An 18,743-nucleotide genomic window follows, 5' to 3' on the forward strand; every position below is an offset into this window, starting at 1 on the left:
CAGCTGCAGAAGCAGGACAACGCTCCCAAACCAGTGCTGAGATTAAATGGAGTTAGTCTTGGGTCCTTTACTCTGACCTCTGACATCACCATAGCCGCAATTTACATTTGCTTAACATTACTTTGTGAATAAAATCAAGAATATTGCTATGCCTGAAATCCAGTTTTAGCACAAGCATCTTGGCATTTTGGACTGCCTCAAAAATATGCTTTGGCTGGAAGCCATTTTTATGGGACGCATCCTGTTTAGCTTCAGAGATGTCAAATAATTCATGTAACCATGACAAGCTGGGCAAGCAATTTAGAGATTATGTTCAAGGAGTCAGGTACTTTAGCAGAAGGAATATGACAAAGTGGGTAAAAACAGCACTGACCTTGCTTTGCCACAAGGAGGACCCACTGATTAAATTTTGCTGCAGTCTCATTCATTCCAACAGTTCAAAAAACCCTTGGAGACCGCTTGTAATACCGCAGAGTTTCACTAGATGGCAGGAATACATGAGCTAACGAGCGAGATCCTGGAAATTAACTTCCAAGGCAATCTCTTTCAGAAGCAAACCACCTGAACAAACAGGACAGGCACACCTTTTGCTTTGTAGTTTAACAGCAGTGATCACTGAGCTATGAAGAAGGTTTCTCTGTAGCATTTTAATTAAATGATAATTAAATGGTCCGGTGCTAAATCCAAGCTACCAGGCTACATCACATTCCTTCATAAACTTAATTAAGCTTGTCCTTCAGAAATCTGATCAGGTTTCCATCTGCACAGCAGCATATGTGTTAAAGAAAGGCTGGTAAGTTAACGAGACATTAATGGTTATATCACTGTATGAGCTGCATGCTTTAAAGGAGACACCAGAAGTTAATTGAAGTCTCGTCAAGCTTGATAAGGTGCCTCAATGCAAACGGAGGGTGGTGGGTATAGACACACATTCATGTAAACATGCTTATATGAGATTGGTTTTTTTAGCTGATATCTGCTGTCATCCCCTTGTTCTCATGTATTCATGTGCTGGCTAGCTTAAGCTGGAAATAAAAGAATAATTATGCATTAGCGTTTCTAATTAGGGCTTCTCTCAACGGTGAATGGACCACTGATGAAATTTTGGGGGGACTTATTAAATTACTGTGAAATCAAATTAGAAAGGCAAATTAATCCTCGCAATGAATTAGATCAGTGAATGAGAAAATTGACTTTTCAACACAAAGCAGGGATGAGAAGGTGGGATTGGTATAAAGCACAAGAAGGACTGCAAGCAGCCGAGTTCAGATTACTATCGAGGAGGCATGGCAACAGCTCTTATTTCACTGACCACGCAAGTACCTTATTTACATTTAGGTGGGAGCAGAGAATCCACAACAAATCCAGGGGAACGAGAAACTGATTCGTCTTTTAATCTGGGGCTACTCCAGAGCACTTCGATTTATTCTCTCACACATAAGTGCATATGTGACATTGACTCTAGACATGCTCTTGCATACCATCACTTTGCTGGTATTTTCACAGTGACCTCAGAGTAAACCTCATCCAGGTAATATATTATTTTTGACTTATAGAACTGTTGTTTTAGTATGTTAAATATGAGGATGTATATACTTAATATACACTCACCAGCTACTTTGTTAAATGCACCTTTTGAATTGCTTGTTAACTCACATATCTAATCAGCCAATCACATGGCAGAAACTCAAGTCAGCAACTCATCCTGCACATAGATATAGTCAAGACAACTTGATGTTCAATCTGAAGAATGAAGAAGAAAAGTGATTTAGAAAGTGTTGAACATTGCATGGATGTTGGTGCCAGATGGGCTGGTCAGAGTATTTCAGAAGCTGCTGACCAATTAGGAGTCTCCTGAACAGCCATCTCTAGGGTTTAAGAGGAGAGTGAAAAAAGAGAAAATATCCAGTGAAGAGTAGTTCTCTGGGGAAAATGCCTTGTTGATGGTAAAGCACAGAAGAAAATGCCAGGCTGCTTGGAGTAGACAAAAGGTGACTCAAATAACCGCTCGTTACACCAAGGTATGCAGAACAATGGACAGCATGTTGAACCTTCAAGCAGATGTTAAATCCTGAATTCAACTCTTCTCCTTGCATACAAGGCCCATTAAGCCCAGTCTTATCTTAAAGACCTGTCCTGTCTTCCCCCCATTACCTCCAACTGGTCGTGACAGATGACTGCCCCTTCCTTGAGCCTGGCTCTGCCAAAGGTTGCCAAGCGTTTGCTCATAGGGGCTTGTCTCGCTGTTGTAGGGTTTTACCTTTGTCTTGACTTTCTTACAACACATTTACAAAAAAATATTCAACTTTTCCTTTAAGTGTCATCTGATGTTTTAACATGATCTGTCAAATTCAACTTTTTCAGGGAGCATAGAAAGGTTGAGGGAAAGGCTGCGTAATCATTATTTGCTGTGTTATCACAAACAGTATCAATAAATTATCTCTAAATTATCTTCTTTATCTTTTTCTTTCATTTTTCCTGTCTTGGTTATCATTGTTATTTTTGTTACATCTCAGAGTTTTTCAACATTTTGTTTTTCAGTAATTAACAGAACCAAATGGCTCCTGGATCATTGTCATCACAGGAGTAGATTATTTGTACTTTTTATGGCTGCCTTTACTGTCAGTGAAGCAGGTTTCACCTACAGTTTGATGGCGGGATAACACCTGCACTTAAAATAACAAATCTGGCACACTGCGTTAACTGTTGCTATTAACAGCATAAATTTCATGATTTGATATCAAAGGAAGATAAATATACAGCAGAGGTATTAGATTCAGGTTTTATTTGGGTCACAAGGTTCAGCCTCTGTCTCGATGGCTCATAGGGAGAACTGATTACCTGTCGGACATGCTCTGTAATTCTTAAGCCCTGCATTAAGGTGACTGACTCTTATCAAATTGTTGGTAGTAATAGACTATCTGGGTCCACAGGAAAAAGAGGATTGCTTTCTATTTTATGTATCTGAATGAAAAACTGATTTAAATGCTGTCAAGGGGAAAGGGTTCAGATCACAGTCCAACATGGGGGAGGAATCTAATCAAGTCCAAGTGAACTGCATTATGAAAAAATACAGGCCGCTAAAGTGCACCACAATAAAAGCTCTCATGCTCCAGAAACACCAGACAAAACATATTTCTCCCATCAGTGCTCATCTAGATACTTCCAGATAAAAAAACAAACAAACTCTGCATCTCGGCATCACATCCTGACACTTCGTGTTCTGCCAGAGAATTGCTAATAACGAGATCAATACACCGCAAATTGTGTTTGCTTTCTCTCTTTGATGTACCACAGGCTTCGAGGAACGGCTGACAGTGTCGCTGTGAACTCATCTGTGAAATCAAGAGATGAAAGACGGATGTATTTGACTTGATAAATGACCTAAATTTACAAGAGTGAAAGTGTCTTTTATTCTTATTTATTCTTAAGCCTATCCAGCTGATATAAAGCTCCCTTGGATTTTTTTTTTCTTTCTCCTTTGTCAACACTGGAAAAAATACAGCTCATTCCAGCTCCGTCCTGTAAGGTTCAACAGTTTTAGATAATTATGCTATAAAACTGACACCATCCTACAAAATCTGGGCAGCAAATGTTTGCATAAAACTGTCCCGCTAAAGATAATTATTGCACTCCATTGTTTTAGAGTACAAATATCAAGCAGGAGGCTGAAAGCAATTTGTCGGCACCTATAATAAAACACTGTCAAGCTGGAATGCTTTGTGCTTGTGTCTGTAGGAGTTGGCCAGCCTTGAACACACACAGCCAGCGCCTTCCAGGATCCATAATGAAAACAAGCTTGTACTAGCGTCTGTATTAACTGTGCACTGATTATACATTTCTGGTGGTGAGATCAGAATGGGTGCTGGGTTTTCTCTGCCTTGCCATATGTGGAAAGACAAGTCTCAGATACTACAGGAGGATCGGTATGGTGAGCAGCTCAGCAGGGCATACAGATGGAGGACATGAACAAAAGCTTCTTATGAGGGAGGCTTTTTTAAATTCATATGCAGCACTCAGTATTTTCTGTGATTACATTATTCTATTATTGTGACCGATGCATAATGCCCACAAGCATCAGTCGCATTTAATGTAGCTGATCGAGTTGGAATTCATTTCAAGTACTTCTGGATGTTGGTGCATCAATAATAAAATTAGAATTCAATATCTTTTAAAAGTCTTTGAATGCAGTTCAGTGGAGTACAACATTTTCAGGAAACCGATGACAGGAAAAGAACTGAAAGATTGTCCAAAATTTATGTAATTATGTAGTAGAAATGCAGCCGCTGATTGGTTCATGTTTTAAAAAATGTAAGGTGTCCAGTATATAAGTGAAAAACTACCTCAATACATTTAAATAAGATCAAGAGCCTATTTAGAACTTTTACTGTACTGTGGGCCATATTGTGATACAGAGAATGGTCTCAAAGAGAGAAAATATACATTGAGCAGCAGTTCTCCAGGCAAAAATGTCTTACTGATGTCAAAGGTCAGAGGAGAAAGGCCAGACTTCTTGAAGCTCATTATGCAGAAGAGCATCTTTGAATGCTGAATATGTTGAACTTTGAAGCAGATGGACTACAGCAGCAGAAGACCACACCAGGTGCAACTTTTATCAGCTAAGAGCAAGAAACTGAAGTTTGGAAAAACAGTGTTTGATTTGTCACAAACAACATGCAGCGTGTTGTGCGCTCTGCTGAGAAGGTGATTGGCTGCAGACTCCCATCTTTGCAGGACCTGTACACCTCCAGGACATTGCGGCGTGCAGCTCGGATCTCAGCTGACCCTTCTCACCCTGGACACAGTCTGTTTGACCTGCTCCCCTCAGGCAGGAGGCTCCGGTCCATTCGCACCAGAACCTCTCGCCATAAGAACAGTTTCTTCCCCTCTGCTGTTGGACACATGAACAATAACCATATGACTGTTCCCACCACTAACACATGACCCTACGCTGTGTTCACTCATCATTCCATGTTTGGCACTTCTCATGTATATATCTCATGTATATCTCATGCACATATCTTCCCACGTAGCACTTTTAATTCTTATCCCTACTTTTATTTTTTTCCATGTCTATTTAAGTGCTATTTATGACACTATGTTTGCACTGAAGCACCGCAGCAATTTCCTAATGTTGTAAACCTGCTCAACGTTTGGCAATAAACCCCATTCTGATTCTGATTCTGATTCTGATTCTGATTCTGAAAGCATCGAGTCTCAGTTGTTCAGGCTTGTGGGAAAACTTTCCTAGCACAGTTTGGCTCCTTAGAAAAACTCGATAATAACACAAAGAATGTCTTAAAGCTCAGATCATTTCAAGAAATTTTCTTGAACATGACTCATTAAATAGTTTCCACACTCACCAATTTCAATCCAGTAAAGCACCTTCGGGATGGATGGGCAACAAATCTGCAGCAACTGTGTGATGCTATGTCAATATGGACCAAAGTCTCTGAGGAGTGTTTCCAGTACATTGGATAATCAATGCCGTACTGGTATATTTCTATTTCTAATCAGTACTCACTTTATGGTTACTAGACAACGACTCACACTGACTTTGGTACTCACCTGACTCTCCATACATCATCATGAAGTACAATGGGGCCAAGTTATGAAAACAAATTTACCTTTTATTGGTGTAAATGTCCTTTACCTGTGTAAATGCACTTTTTACTTTTTTATACTCCAGAATTTAGTCATTTGCAACAAATTATTATGTGGAGCTCTCGCCTATGTGTTGCACATCTCTGGGGGTTTTGCGACTCCACTTTGAGAACCAGTAATATCTGCTTCAAGGTAGTAATGCCAGTAATAGGTTTCAGAAACTCTACCAGCTTCACTCAGTAATTCTCTGCTGCTTCAGGTAACTGCTTTGTGTTTTAACATATGTACAAGCTTTATTAGATATCAGAGTGGTTGCATTGGTGATGACTAAATCAGAAGTGACAGGAAACTGGCCTCTCTCAGCGTTATAGCTAGCTGTGTAAACACCTTCCTTTTCTCCTTACTTGCAAAGTGGCACTTCACGATGTTTATATAAAGCTTCTTGTATGAGTGAGCATCCCTACCGTCTTCACTGTGAGACCTTTATGAGCCATAAGGCTGCTGTTCTACAGCTTGCATGTACTCTTCTGAGTTACATAACTCAAGTCTTACTTTTACAAGTTTTCCAGTTGTCATATTTGCAGCACAACTTCTTCTCGGCTCAGAAGTCCTGCATCATTTTTCTTGGGAAGGTTGGAAATATAAGTGACGTGTCTATATTCACACGAGTCAGGAAAACCAAGAAGCTAAAGCACAGCCTATATCAACTGTGGGTTTTAAATATATACCAGCCTGCCAATCAGAGGGAAGTCAAGGGTGGAATTGGAACTGGCAGCAAATTCAAATTCACACTGTCACAGCATAAAGGAGGAGTGCCGCAGGCTCTCTCTCAACCTACTGTCTCTCACAGTCAAGTCCTGCACTTGTTAAATCTTTTGACAAGAGGTATTATCTTCAAAGTGAAGATCTGCAGACTTGAGATTTTGTCTCAGCCACAGTAAACCCGAAGGATTCCCTTACAAAACAGAGATTTTAAGTAATAAAACCCCTAAGTTACACACTATGGGGCACTGTGATAAATTAGTAATTACAAAAGCTGTAATATTAAAAAAATTAAGAACATATCAATATTCTCAATAATAATAATAATTCATATAATGCAGTGTGTGTCCCCAAACCTCCTCCTGACATTTCAGCTGACTCTAGGTGCCTTATCACTGTCTATTAAGTGTAATTGTTCCTTTTTGTGCCTTTCTGTAAAGTGATGGATATACACTCTCTCCATCTCCTGACAAAATGTTCGTGAAATTCATTTAACAGAAAAAAGGATGAATGACCTGAAGATGAATCCTACTTGTTCTTGTTCCAGTCGGTAATAGAAATAAATAATATAGTTGGTGGGTTTGGTCCAGGTCTTGTGCCACCAAGCAAAGACTCACTTACTGGGAGAAATACACTGGCTGGCCAATTTGTTAGGTACACCTGCTCACTTGCTCAAATTAGTAGCAAATTAGTGCATTTAGGTATGTAGAAAGAAATCATAGATGAATTTGATTGTTTAATTATCTGTAGAGATCATGATAGTGTTTATTCTTGATTGTTGTTTTTGTTCAAATGATCTTAGACTGTATCAGAAACCTTCCAGGTCTTAAAAGTGAAGTCTGTTTGGAAATGTCTTAGAGCTGCACTCTTTGCAATACTCAGCAGGGGGTAAATTCTCCTAGATGCAGCTGGATAGAAGCCTCTTATTGACGCCTGATCAATGCCTTCAGTAAAAAGTTTCCTGATGAAGCCTTAATTGCTAATTTCAAGTTTTACTTAGTAAAGCACGTATTTTATTTTGGAACTTATGGTCCCTATCAATGTCCCGAAGAATGAGTGGGGTATGTTGACAAAGAGCGTTTATACACTCAGTTAGCACTTTATTAGGGATACCGTGCTAAAACTGTTTTGAGCCTACTTTTGCCTTCAGAACTGCTTCAGTTGTTTGTGGCTTTGATTCAACAGTTAGGTGCCAAGAAAATATCTCCCACACCATTACACCACAACCAGCCTTTACCTGAATAAAATGTCACTGCATAAATCAAAACACCTCATCGGGTCATGATTTTGAAATCATCTGTTGTTCAGTTTTGGTGAGTGTGAGTTGTAGCCTGTTCTTAGCTGACAGGATTGGCACATGCTATATTCATCTGTTGCTCTAGCCAATCTGGTTCAAGGTTCAATGTGTTCATTTTATGTGAGATGGTTTTGCATTAAGATCCCAGTAGATGAACAGTTTCTCAAATACTCCACCAAAACTAACAACCATGCCACACTGAAAGAGTCTTAAAACACCTTTCTTCCTCATTCTAATGCTCGACTTGAACTTGGACAGCAGGTCATCTTGACCGTATCTACATGCCTGAATACATTAAGTTGCTGCCATGTGACTGGCTGATCAAATATTTGCATTAACAAGGAGTTGAAGAAGGTGTACCCAATGAAGTGACCAGTCAATGTGTACATCTTGAAGCCCTAAACCTAAATTTTATTATTAATCAAGTTAGGCTATTAGTCAACAAAAATGAGAATTTATCCCAAAGGAAATAAGCCAAGAAATCAAGACCCAAGTGTTTGTGTAAAGATGTGTAGATTTGGTGTTTTTGCACATGGGACTGGACCATTTTGAATGATCAGTACTGACAGTATTTGTTGCATTACACAAATATAGTGTTGGCTGTGGGTAGACACAAACTTGAGACAACATATTGAATTATGTGTCATTCTTTAGCATTGTTTGATGAGTCAGTAAATGACCTCCATAATGTTAGTTTGTGTAATTCTTAATAAACCACAGTCGATAAGATTTGTGGGAACTAGGCATTATTTAATTGACACAACAGGAGCTGTGTACAGTGTTTTTATTCTGGGTAATCTCACGGGATGCCGGGAGGTATCAGAACTCATGTTTCCTTGAACCAGGCCATATTTGGATCTGTAAAGACACAGTGCTCTCTGAAAACAAGCCTTCTGTAAGGTGGTATTAAAATTAAAAGGTTTTCCTTGGCATATTTGTCTAATGTGGTGTAGTGCTGTGGAGAAATGTGAATGTTCTAAATAGTAAATCCTAATAAAAAAAATCTGCATTTTAAAGAATATTTTCCTGGTGGAACTATAAGTAGTATCCCCTTGTCTGTGGATATTAATCATCCATGTCCCTCTGTCCCTGAATGTGCCATATTCTAAGCCATATTTTTAGAGCACTTTCCTTAGAGACATTATTGTCTCTGGACCTGACATTTAATTATGAAAAGAATAATTAAAATGATGCATACAAAAAGCTGCACTTGTGCCTGAGATCAACTGGTGGCTCTGTGCTGATAAGTCCCTTTAAGTGACAAGAAAAAAGCCGCAGAAGCAGTTGCTTGACAGTATGCAAGTGTCCGCTCCTGCAAAAGCTGATTGTCCCATCACATGTACAACATGCTGATAATGCATCCATCACAGCCAAAGCCTCATGGGGTCCAAGATGGAGCTCCATTTCTGCCTAATCATACACAGCAGCTGCCAGGGTTGTCCACCCCTGCAGCCACCTTCTCTTTGCATCAAGAACAAACACCACCCCTATACTCCACTACCTCATAGTATACGACTTTAATGAGGCTCACTTTCAACACAAATCCTCCTCTTTTCCTCCTGTTTCTGTTCACGTTTAGCCAAAGAAAGAGGACACGGTAGACTGCATTTATTACATCCTCACACTCAAATATCACGTATGTGTGTGTGCACGGTAACAATAACTCCTTCCACCCACACACTACCCCCTCCCGTCCCCCTCCCCTTCTGAAAACCACAACCACCACCTCACACACACTGCTCCAGCGCCTTCAGTGGCTCACGTGCCACAACACACTCCGCTGAATCCCACGCTTCAGAGGAAAAATTCTCCCCACACTGAAGTCCAGAGGGGCAGCAGAGTGTGGGGGTGTTATCCAGCTTTCAGGGAAATAGAGGATTTTGCTCTTTATCAATGTGATGATGCAGACTTAATTAGTAAAGATGAAGAAGCAGTACTGCTGGCAATCGTGATTTGGAAGAATGAGATCAGAATCAGGCACGAGAACTCATGTTAATCTCTGTTTTATTAATGAGTTTGACAGGTTTAAGGATTTTAGGTGATTTGGTGAAAAGTCAGATTCGTGCCTCTTAATTGTGTACCTTATATGCTCTTTAGTGTAGTATTTATATTCTTCTTTCACCTTGATTATGCTGTCTATCTTGTATTTATTGTCAAGATAATTCCAACTCCCTTTTTACAAAAGTCCTGAAGGAGAGTTTAAAATGGAAAAAAGCCGTTTTGCGAGTTTAACATTTACAATAGTCCAAAATAATAATATTTTTTTAATTTTGAAAAAAACAAACAAACAAAACAAGCACGCTTATTTTGACCATATCTGCCATTTTCCGTTAAATGAGCTTAATAATTTCTCATTTTAGCTGTAACTAATGCTCTTTTTTTCTCTTACTTTTACCCAGAAGAGGAGAGAGGAGAGAGATCAAGTAGCCCACACACTGTGCAGTGTGTGCGGAGGGGTGATGCCTCGGGAGCGCATCACAGGACACAAAACCCCACTGCAAGACGCAGTGCCAGAAGAGAGCAGCTTTGGCAAGAGACCTTGTTTTCTGTAGATTAGAGTGGGGAGAAAGAAGGAAGTTAGTCCGTTAAAAAACTAACAAACATAGGTTTTCTATCATGTCGGAATCCTCCTGAATATCTTTGCCGAAGAAGAAACAATGTAGTTGAAAGAAAAGGGAATCTCCACCGGTGAAGAGATCCGGGGATGCATGGACACGGTTACGGGTGATTAGTGTAATTTTGCAGCTGCAAAATAAAGACTGGATATGCGCAGAAAAACTGGAGAGAAGTGAGTTTCGGGTGTCCACAGGATGGACACTGCGGAGGTAATTCTCTCGGTGCTGGTGGTTGTGATTATTATAGTGTCGCTGCTGTCCAACGTCCTGGTGCTGATTTGCTTTTTGTATAACCCGGAGATCCGCAAGCAAGTCCCCGGTCTGTTCAACCTCAACCTCACCTTCTGCAACTTGTTGCTCACCGTCTCCAACATGCCGCTCACTTTGGTAGGACTTGTCAGTAAAGCTCAACCGGGGGGAGATGGCTTCTGCCAGATCGTGGGCTTCTTGGAGACTTTCCTGTCCACGAACTCGATGCTGAGCATGGCAGCTCTGAGCATCGACAGGTGGATCGCGGTGGTGTTCCCCCTGAGGTACCACTCCAAAATGCGCCACAAAGACGCGGCTTTTGTGCTCGCGTACACGTGGGCGCACTCCATGTCCTTCTCCACGGTGGCCGCCTGTCTCTCCTGGGTTGGATACCACCGGCTTTACGCATCCTGCACCCTGTCCAACCCCAGAGCGAGCAATCGGACACAGTTTGTCGTCTTCACCATCTTTTTCCACTCTTTCACCTTTCTTCTATCTTTCATAGTATTATGTGTCACATACCTCAAAGTACTTAAAGTAGCAAGGTTTCACTGTAAGAGGATCGACGTTATTACAATGCAAACTTTGGTGCTTCTAGTGGATATACACCCCAGGTGAGCTACTTTAAGTTATCAATCCTGCAACTATAACGTTATATGCTATAGCAATCTGGTACCTTTATATTTGTAAAGCTTGAAAAGTATTTAAAAATGAGTTAAAAGGAAGGGTTTAGCCTCTTTTATTCTCCTATCTAAAACAGCGAATCTTACATATGAATTGAGTCCTCGCTCAAAATCTAATATAACTGAAATGTCATCTGGGGTGATTGCTTTATTCTGTCTCTGTGCAGAATAGCTCCCATGGAAATACTATACAATCTCTGAGTGTGTGTGTGTGTGTGTGTGTGTGGTTGAATAGCCTACTGCAGATTATAAATCCTGTTATTACTCACACAGATGACCTCTATTTCATAAAAAAAAAAAAATCTCCAAAGCAATGTGTCACCATGGCATCACAGCTGTGGTGCACTCAGGTATCACACAAAACCATACAGGCACAGAGAAAATGATTAAACTGGAATTCTTAAAAGGGAGATCCCCACTTTGAGCCTTTAATTTGACCCAGTTGATTTACCTGAACTCACCCTATACTGGATCTCCCCATGCTTTACCCCTACATGACACCCACTCCCTGTTGTCTCATATTAACCCACTTTGTGGGCATCCCTCTTTATGTGTTTGTGCTTGTAGTGTCCGTCAGCGTTGTCTGGAGGAGCAGAAGAGGCGACGACAGAGAGCGACAAGGAAGATCAGCACCTTTATCGGCACCTTCATGCTCTGCTTCGCTCCCTATGTGATCACGAGGTGAGTAGTAGAGAGACTGGGTGACCAGAGGGAATCCATGCTGGACCACCATGCAGAGCATGCAACCCTTGGATACCTCCTTGCACTCCAGTCACAGATACCCATATCCCTCCCCTCCTGCTTCCTTTCTCTCTCCCCTCCGCTTCCTCCTCACACTGGCCAGAGCTGGAAGATGAGATTGGCTGACCTTGTGATAAGTAATATGCCTCTGCTCTGCTGTTGCTGCTGCTGCATTAGCACTTTTTCTCTTCGAGTTCGCGGGGTGCATATCAGTTTGTCAGGTAGAATCCACTCACATCAATCACTAAACAAAGACAGGATACCAAATAAGGCCTGTAGTGAGTGAGACACATAAGTCATCGGCTTGCTGTCATGTGAGACATTTACTTTAATGCAGTCAGACCCACAAGCATTTGGACGATGAGAACCCACCACCACAACAGAATTTAAATCAAACAATCAAGATTGTTGTGATTGAAGTGCAGAATTTCAGCTTTAGATTAAGAGATTTGACAAAGAATCTTGATGCATAGACCTGCTGCACTGTAAAGGGGTTGCTGTAAAATCTACAGCAACTACATGGCAGCTGGATGCCAGTAACTTACTGTAAATAAAACTCACAGTAGAAAAAAATAGAAGTAGACGTGATCTGAGTTAAATACAGTAGGCTTTGGCAGTAACCTGTTCTTCTATGTGGACAACAAGTGCTCCCAATTTATTGTGTTTTCAGTGGATAACAAAGCTTAGCTGCAAAAGCAGGTATGACCTCAAATTACTTTGTCATATCACCTAAGCCATAAGTTCTGGAGAATTTCCTTTCTCCTGGAAAAGCAGTTTTGCCCTCCTAACAATTTAACTGTAAATATAATTACAGTAGCCTATGTAATGTTACATCATGAGATAATATGTGCTGAAAGCTCTTGTGCTAACTGTGTATCTGTGTACGATAAACAAAGATTTTGAAAAATGGACTCTGCTTAAAATTGCTTTGGACCACTGCCTACCATTTCCATAACGTCTTTACTTCTACATAATGGGATGAAACCTACTAGCTGCATCTTCAACCAGTTTCCAAGAGGTTCGGTTTGGGGTATTCATTTCATGTTAAATTTTCCGATTTCCCCTGATCCTCTGCTTTGTGGAGTTCTAGCTTCTTCTGTGTTAACTCGTGTGAGAAAACACCTTTGCATTTGTGTGGCGCTGTGACCAACATTCACTCGTTCTGTGGAATGTGTGTGAACAAATGACAGGGATGGCTAGTAGCCCATGTAAGGCCTGTGGTAATACGCTGACAGAGCTCTATTTTGGATGGCCTAATCATACAGAGTGCAAGTGTAGACAATCAGCGGTTTTATACAGCTTTATGATGGTTTAATAACTTACACTTCACACAAATGTGTCTAAAAGCAAAAACAAGTTGGGAGTGCCACGAACTGCTTTGAGATGCAGACCTCACAAGACTGTAAAGCTTATTAAGAGCTGCTTTAAATTAAATATTTATATTATATTATACACTAATGAGATGGTGTTTTTTTGTTTTTTACCAGACTGGAAGAATTCACTGTCTGACATTTTCTGCTCAGTCTTCAGTCTAATGTGGTTGTCAGTTACAATCAAACTTTGTTCACAGACACTCATTACTGCTTATCTGTTTTACTCTTCTTTTGTCTTTTCTGGCTTTAAATACTGCTGACTGCAAATTAGAAATGAAATCTAATATAGCCCCACACTGTAAATCCACATTCACGACAGAAAGGCGGGGAAATCTTGTACTGTCCTTTGACAGCTACCTACTTTTTTTCTTGTGGGTAGATGAGAAAAATGACTTTATACAAATATGTGTTTAATGGGATTCCTGTATTTATAAAGAAGCAGAACATTTTTGCAAGTAACTCCCTGCTTACTATGGGGGAAAAATAGAACACTGTGTTGCAAATGTATTTCAGTTTCTGCTCAATAAGCTTAAGGCATGCATGTCTTTTCCAGCATGTTGACTTGCCTTTCTACCACGCTCTCTCTCACCACCCTCTGTTTATGCTTCCCTGCAGGATCGTGGAGTTATTTCCAGCGGTGCCTATCAACCCTCACTGGGGAATTGTCTCCAAGTGCTTAGCTTACAGCAAGGCAGCTTGCGACCCATTTGTGTACTCCCTCCTCCGACACCAGTACAAGAAGACATGCACTGACATCATCAACAAGCTGCTGAAGCGCAGCTCCTTGAACGCGTCCGGACGCCAGCACGAGAGCCAGGTGAACAGCATACCCACCGTGGAGTGACCGGCATTGCCCCGATGGGAAGGTTAACCCGACAACTGTCAGGGAAAAAAGAACCTAGTTTAGCGTCGATGAAGAAGTGGAATAAATTTTGGTAGTTCCTGTCCATGTCTGCTTGAATTTGGTCCACAAAAAAAGGAAAGAAAACAGAACAGACAAGGTCAACTCCCTGCACAGGAATACCACTGCGCTTTCATACCGAGTGCCCAGAACAGCAAATCAGTGCAGTGAACTTGCTGTGAGGACAACAAAGAGCAGCAGATTCCATGTCCACCTGGAGAGACAGATGTGCTTACCCAGGATGAATGGCCACCTAAAAGCTTTATTATTTTAGGGTAGCTTACAGTCAGATATGAGATACAGTTTATTATATACAGATTTTGCAGTGTGTCTGTTTGTTTTGACATAACTGTAATATTCATTTTATCTTACAAAAAAGGGGGGAGGGTGGGCTGTATGTCTGTTTTAGTTTGTGCAAAGTGTTTGCAGTAATTTATACATTAATTCTGTATGTAGCACTGAAGACTAGTCTAACCAAAACTTGACAAAGTAGAAGAACAAGTTCCCAAATTGTATTGTAGATGAAAACATACAGCAGACTGTGCACACTGCACAGGATGGCTCAGGTATAGCCCAGTCCGAATTAAGCAAATTCTTCGGGTATTTTTATTTTTCAATACATTATCTGGCTGTATTAGCACCACTGGACGTAAATATGTTTTGTTTTATGTGTACTGGCATCGTTTATGCTTTAGCACCCATTTTAAGGACTTACTGATCTGTCCAAGCAGAGTTTTAGCAGAAAGAAAAAACCTTCAAACCGACTGCCTTTGCTGTCATGACTGACATGTGGCCCTCAGGTTGTTAAGTCAAGTGAAGCATGATCAACTGTATTTGCCTGGGTTTGTACTCACAGTCACAAGTGACCCGTAGAGACTGCTCGATGCTTTTTCACACATACAGGAAGGAAAATGCACGGGACATGTCTTTTGGCAAAAAGATGAGCTGATTTAATAGAGATGACAGCCACGGACACGAGAAAATAGTAGAGCAAAGCACCTCTGGATGCAGAAATAATCAGTTTGAATGGGTGAAGTAAAAAAAGAAACAGCTCTGAACAGCTAAGGCCGACTAAATGTGCAATGGTAATAGTTGAGAGCACCTTTACCACATAATATTATTAAAATCAGTCTGAATTACTGAATATGCTCAAAACAAGGTAAGATCATCCTAGCTAAGCTAAGATAGGATTAATAACTAAATGATCCTAGTCTGTGATTCCTATTAGTCTTTTTTTTCTCAGATAACCTGCAGCAGCAGGTTTTCCAACTACTTTGCCAGGAAGTCAGCGACAGGTAAGAGCTAGTAGTGATAATAGATAAGTGGGCAGCTAAGCTACTAACACAGATATTAGATATTGATACTAATGCAAGAAACTAATAGAAGGACTCAATTGTATTTATAAATATAACATATTGTTGTCTTTGCTGATAAAAAGGTTTTTCTTTTAAATAATCACCTGAAAGCAGTAGAAGGCAGATGAAAATCATCCAGTGCCACTTATATTTGTAAAGCTTTGGCAAATGATGGTGGAAGGCACCAAGTAGAAATAATTATGACCTTATAAACTTTATTTAAAGGAGACGTGCAACAAACAAGTCTCTAACAACACCAGGCTACCAGTTGGACCCTAACTTTAACCCACCTGTCCCACTAACCCTAAGTTATTTCATTTTTTTTCTTGGTAAAGAGATAAAAAAAATAAATAGTTTTAAGCAATTTAGAATTATTTTATTGGTTTGGTCCATTAAATCGAAACAAAAACATCCAAAGATACTGTATTTGATTTTATAGAAGACTTTTATAGAAGACAATAGAAAACCAGTTATATTTACTTGTTTACAGTACATTTTAATTTTTTTTTTGTCATGTGGAAACAAAATGCATGAAACAGTACATCTGACAGTGAGATAGGGAGTGAAAATGCAGTGCCAAAATTACTGATGATGCCCAGTGAGCTAAATATAAGCAGATGTAATTAATTTTCTAAAAGCAGAAAAGAAAACAAAAGAAGTGAAGGCTATTTTATGTAGGGTGTAAGGATTCATAATTTTACAAAGGAGAAACAGTCGTCTTGACTATATCATGCATTGTACGACGCTCCAAGACAGCTGATGCCTTAAATTCTATAATATGTTAGTTTTAAGTTTTTCAGACATATAGATATCTAGAACTATATTACTGGAATCAATAATTGCCTTATTCACTTCTGTTCATCAACGTTACTCGAAATCTGCTTCCTTTTTGTTATCCTTTAATTCTGATTTCCTGAAGTTCTCACTTGCCCACATTAAATGTTTCTCATAAATGATGACTAAAATGAAACCTAAAAGGATACATGTCGACATATTTAGATGAAAGGCAATGTGAAAAGGATTTTTGAGTCTTTTGATATATGTAAATGTAATTAATTGGGATAATTTATTGTATGTCTGAGTTTTACAGAATGTGCTGCTACAAATGCAAATGAAGTTTATCCTGTTGTGGATCGGTGGCAATGAGTGGAGTGTAATATACCTCATTTTGTTTATCAGTGACTGACCTGACTGCCTAAAGTGTTTTGTTATGTACCTCCTGATTTATAAAACCATGGCTCGATGCTGCTGCTGCTGCTAAAGATGGCTAAGATGACAAACCCACGATGTTGGCGGTGATGGGATGAATGCTTTTTCCATAATATTTTTTTTTAAATGGAGATTGTAATTGTTATGTTGGTAAAAATGACAAAGATGACTGTTTTAGATTTTAACCACGATGATTAAACTGATGACAACTGTTGTTGATGCGACAACAAAGAAACACTTACTCTCACACTCACACCATCGTAACACAGCTCACACTTGCACATATAACTTCAGTTCTATTTGACATAGTGGATAAGATGAATCCAAAGAGGTCTTCATGGAGCTTCTCAGCCTCTCATAATGGAGTCTTTGTGTCTTTGTTCACAGACATAAACACTAGTGCATCTTAAAAAATTGAATATTGTGAAAAAGTCAAAATTTTCTGTGATTTAATTCAAAAAAGTAAAATTCACACAGTGAAATAATTCACGCCTTTTTGTTTTAATGTAGCTTTTAATGGTTTATAACTCACGACAATCAGAAACCCTGTATCTGAAATTACTAGAACATTTCATTTAGTGTTTTGAGTATATTGCTTTTCAGACAGTGTCTTATTCGCTACATGCAACCACAATCACAGGAAAGATTGCAGACTTTGCAGTTGTTCAGATGAAGGTCATTAACACTCTCCACAAAGCACCGCAGAAGGTCACTGCTAAAAAGGCTGGCTGTTCACAGAATGCTGTATCAAAGCATATTAATGGAAAGTTGACCGGAATCGAAAAGCGCAGAAGGAAAAAGGTGCACAATCAACAGGGATGACTGCAGCCTTAAGAGGACTGGCGTGCAAGGTTGATTCAAGAACTTGGGGAAGCTTTACAAGGAGTGGGCTGAGGATTGTGTCAGTGCATGAAGAGCTAGACACACAGAGCTCTTGAAAGGAGCTACAACTGATGCATTCCTAATATCAAGCCACACCTGAACCAGAGATGTCAGAAGGGTCTTACCCAGGCTGAGGAGAAAAAGAACTGGACTGTTGCTCAGTCCAAAGTCTTTGAGTTGCTGAAGTTGGTGTCCGTATCTTATCAGGAGCCATATTTCTTTTCCTTTTTTCCCCTATTTTTTCTTTAACTTCCTGCTTTAGCAATAACAAGCAATAACTATTTGGTTTTTTTAGATTTTGAGAATGCATCTGTGTTGGACAGAAGGGGGAAAAAAGCAAGGGTTTGACGAGATGACTCTCATGTATCTGCAGCAATTCAGACTGTTACCACGAGCAATCAGTCTGAGTCACAGGGATGCCATTTTTTCTGTTCACACCACAATGCAGGTGGTAATGAAACAGCACCAGCCGACAGAGAAGGGCCTGGCTGTAAAACACTGATATCCTGTACACTGATTACCACCCCAGGAGCCAGTGATTATCTACAGGTGGGTGGCACTGACCATCTAATACGGTTTAATGGTGGTTAGCTTCAGCCCACTCGGGCTTTTTGGGGGGGGGGGGGTTTCAGTGAGAAATATGCCACAACTCAAAGTGAAAAGTAGACACCTCACACAAAAAGCAAAACACAAAACAAAAGAATATGTTGGGATCTTTTTTCCTCCATATGATCCTTTTGTTTAGGACTGGTTAGGTTAGGTTCAGACATAGGTAGCATAGGTACGATTTGTGAAACTCAATTATTATAAGAGTTTAATTTTTAAATGTAACTCAGGATGATTATTATCTTCCTGTGTGAAAAACCCCAAACATGTGGGGCTTATTCCTGCAGTTGCCCTTTTCTTTCTCTCCCATATGCTACCACATGCTTTTTTTTGACTATATTTTATATATATATATATATATATATATATAAAAAAATGTGTGACATATTCTCACTATGCTGCTATGTGTGGCTGCTGCAAGAATATACTTTCACTAAAATGATAAATGTACTTGGCCTTTTTTTTT

The 18,743-nt window shown here is 39.8% G+C and overlaps 1 protein-coding gene across 1 annotated transcript; it reads left to right on the forward strand.

Annotated features, from left to right (window-relative positions):
• The first annotated feature begins 10,259 nt into the window (after nucleotides 1-10,259).
• LOC102206193 (G-protein coupled receptor 26) lies at nucleotides 10,260-15,090 on the forward strand. Its single transcript, XM_005736471.1, has 3 exons — nucleotides 10,260-11,141; nucleotides 11,778-11,891; nucleotides 13,940-15,090. Exons 1-3 carry the CDS (start codon nucleotides 10,474-10,476, stop codon nucleotides 14,166-14,168), a joined length of 1,011 nt encoding a protein of 336 aa, XP_005736528.1. The 5' UTR covers nucleotides 10,260-10,473; the 3' UTR covers nucleotides 14,169-15,090.
• The last annotated feature ends 3,653 nt before the right edge of the window (nucleotides 15,091-18,743 follow it).

This window comes from Pundamilia nyererei, unplaced genomic scaffold, assembly GCF_000239375.1.
Source record: "Pundamilia nyererei isolate P.nyererei 1_Seehausen unplaced genomic scaffold, PunNye1.0 scaffold00069, whole genome shotgun sequence".
In the NCBI taxonomy this organism is placed as follows: domain Eukaryota; kingdom Metazoa; phylum Chordata; class Actinopteri; order Cichliformes; family Cichlidae; genus Pundamilia; species Pundamilia nyererei.

Coding starts and splice junctions, on each gene's coding strand:
- LOC102206193 (XM_005736471.1), top strand. CDS start 10,474: ATGGACACTGCGGAGGTAATTCTCTCGGTGCTGGTGGTTGTGATTATT. Junction 11,142..11,777: donor CTAGTGGATATACACCCCAG/GTGAGCTACTTT, acceptor TTGTGCTTGTAG/TGTCCGTCAGCGTTGTCTGG. Junction 11,892..13,939: donor GCTCCCTATGTGATCACGAG/GTGAGTAGTAGA, acceptor GCTTCCCTGCAG/GATCGTGGAGTTATTTCCAG.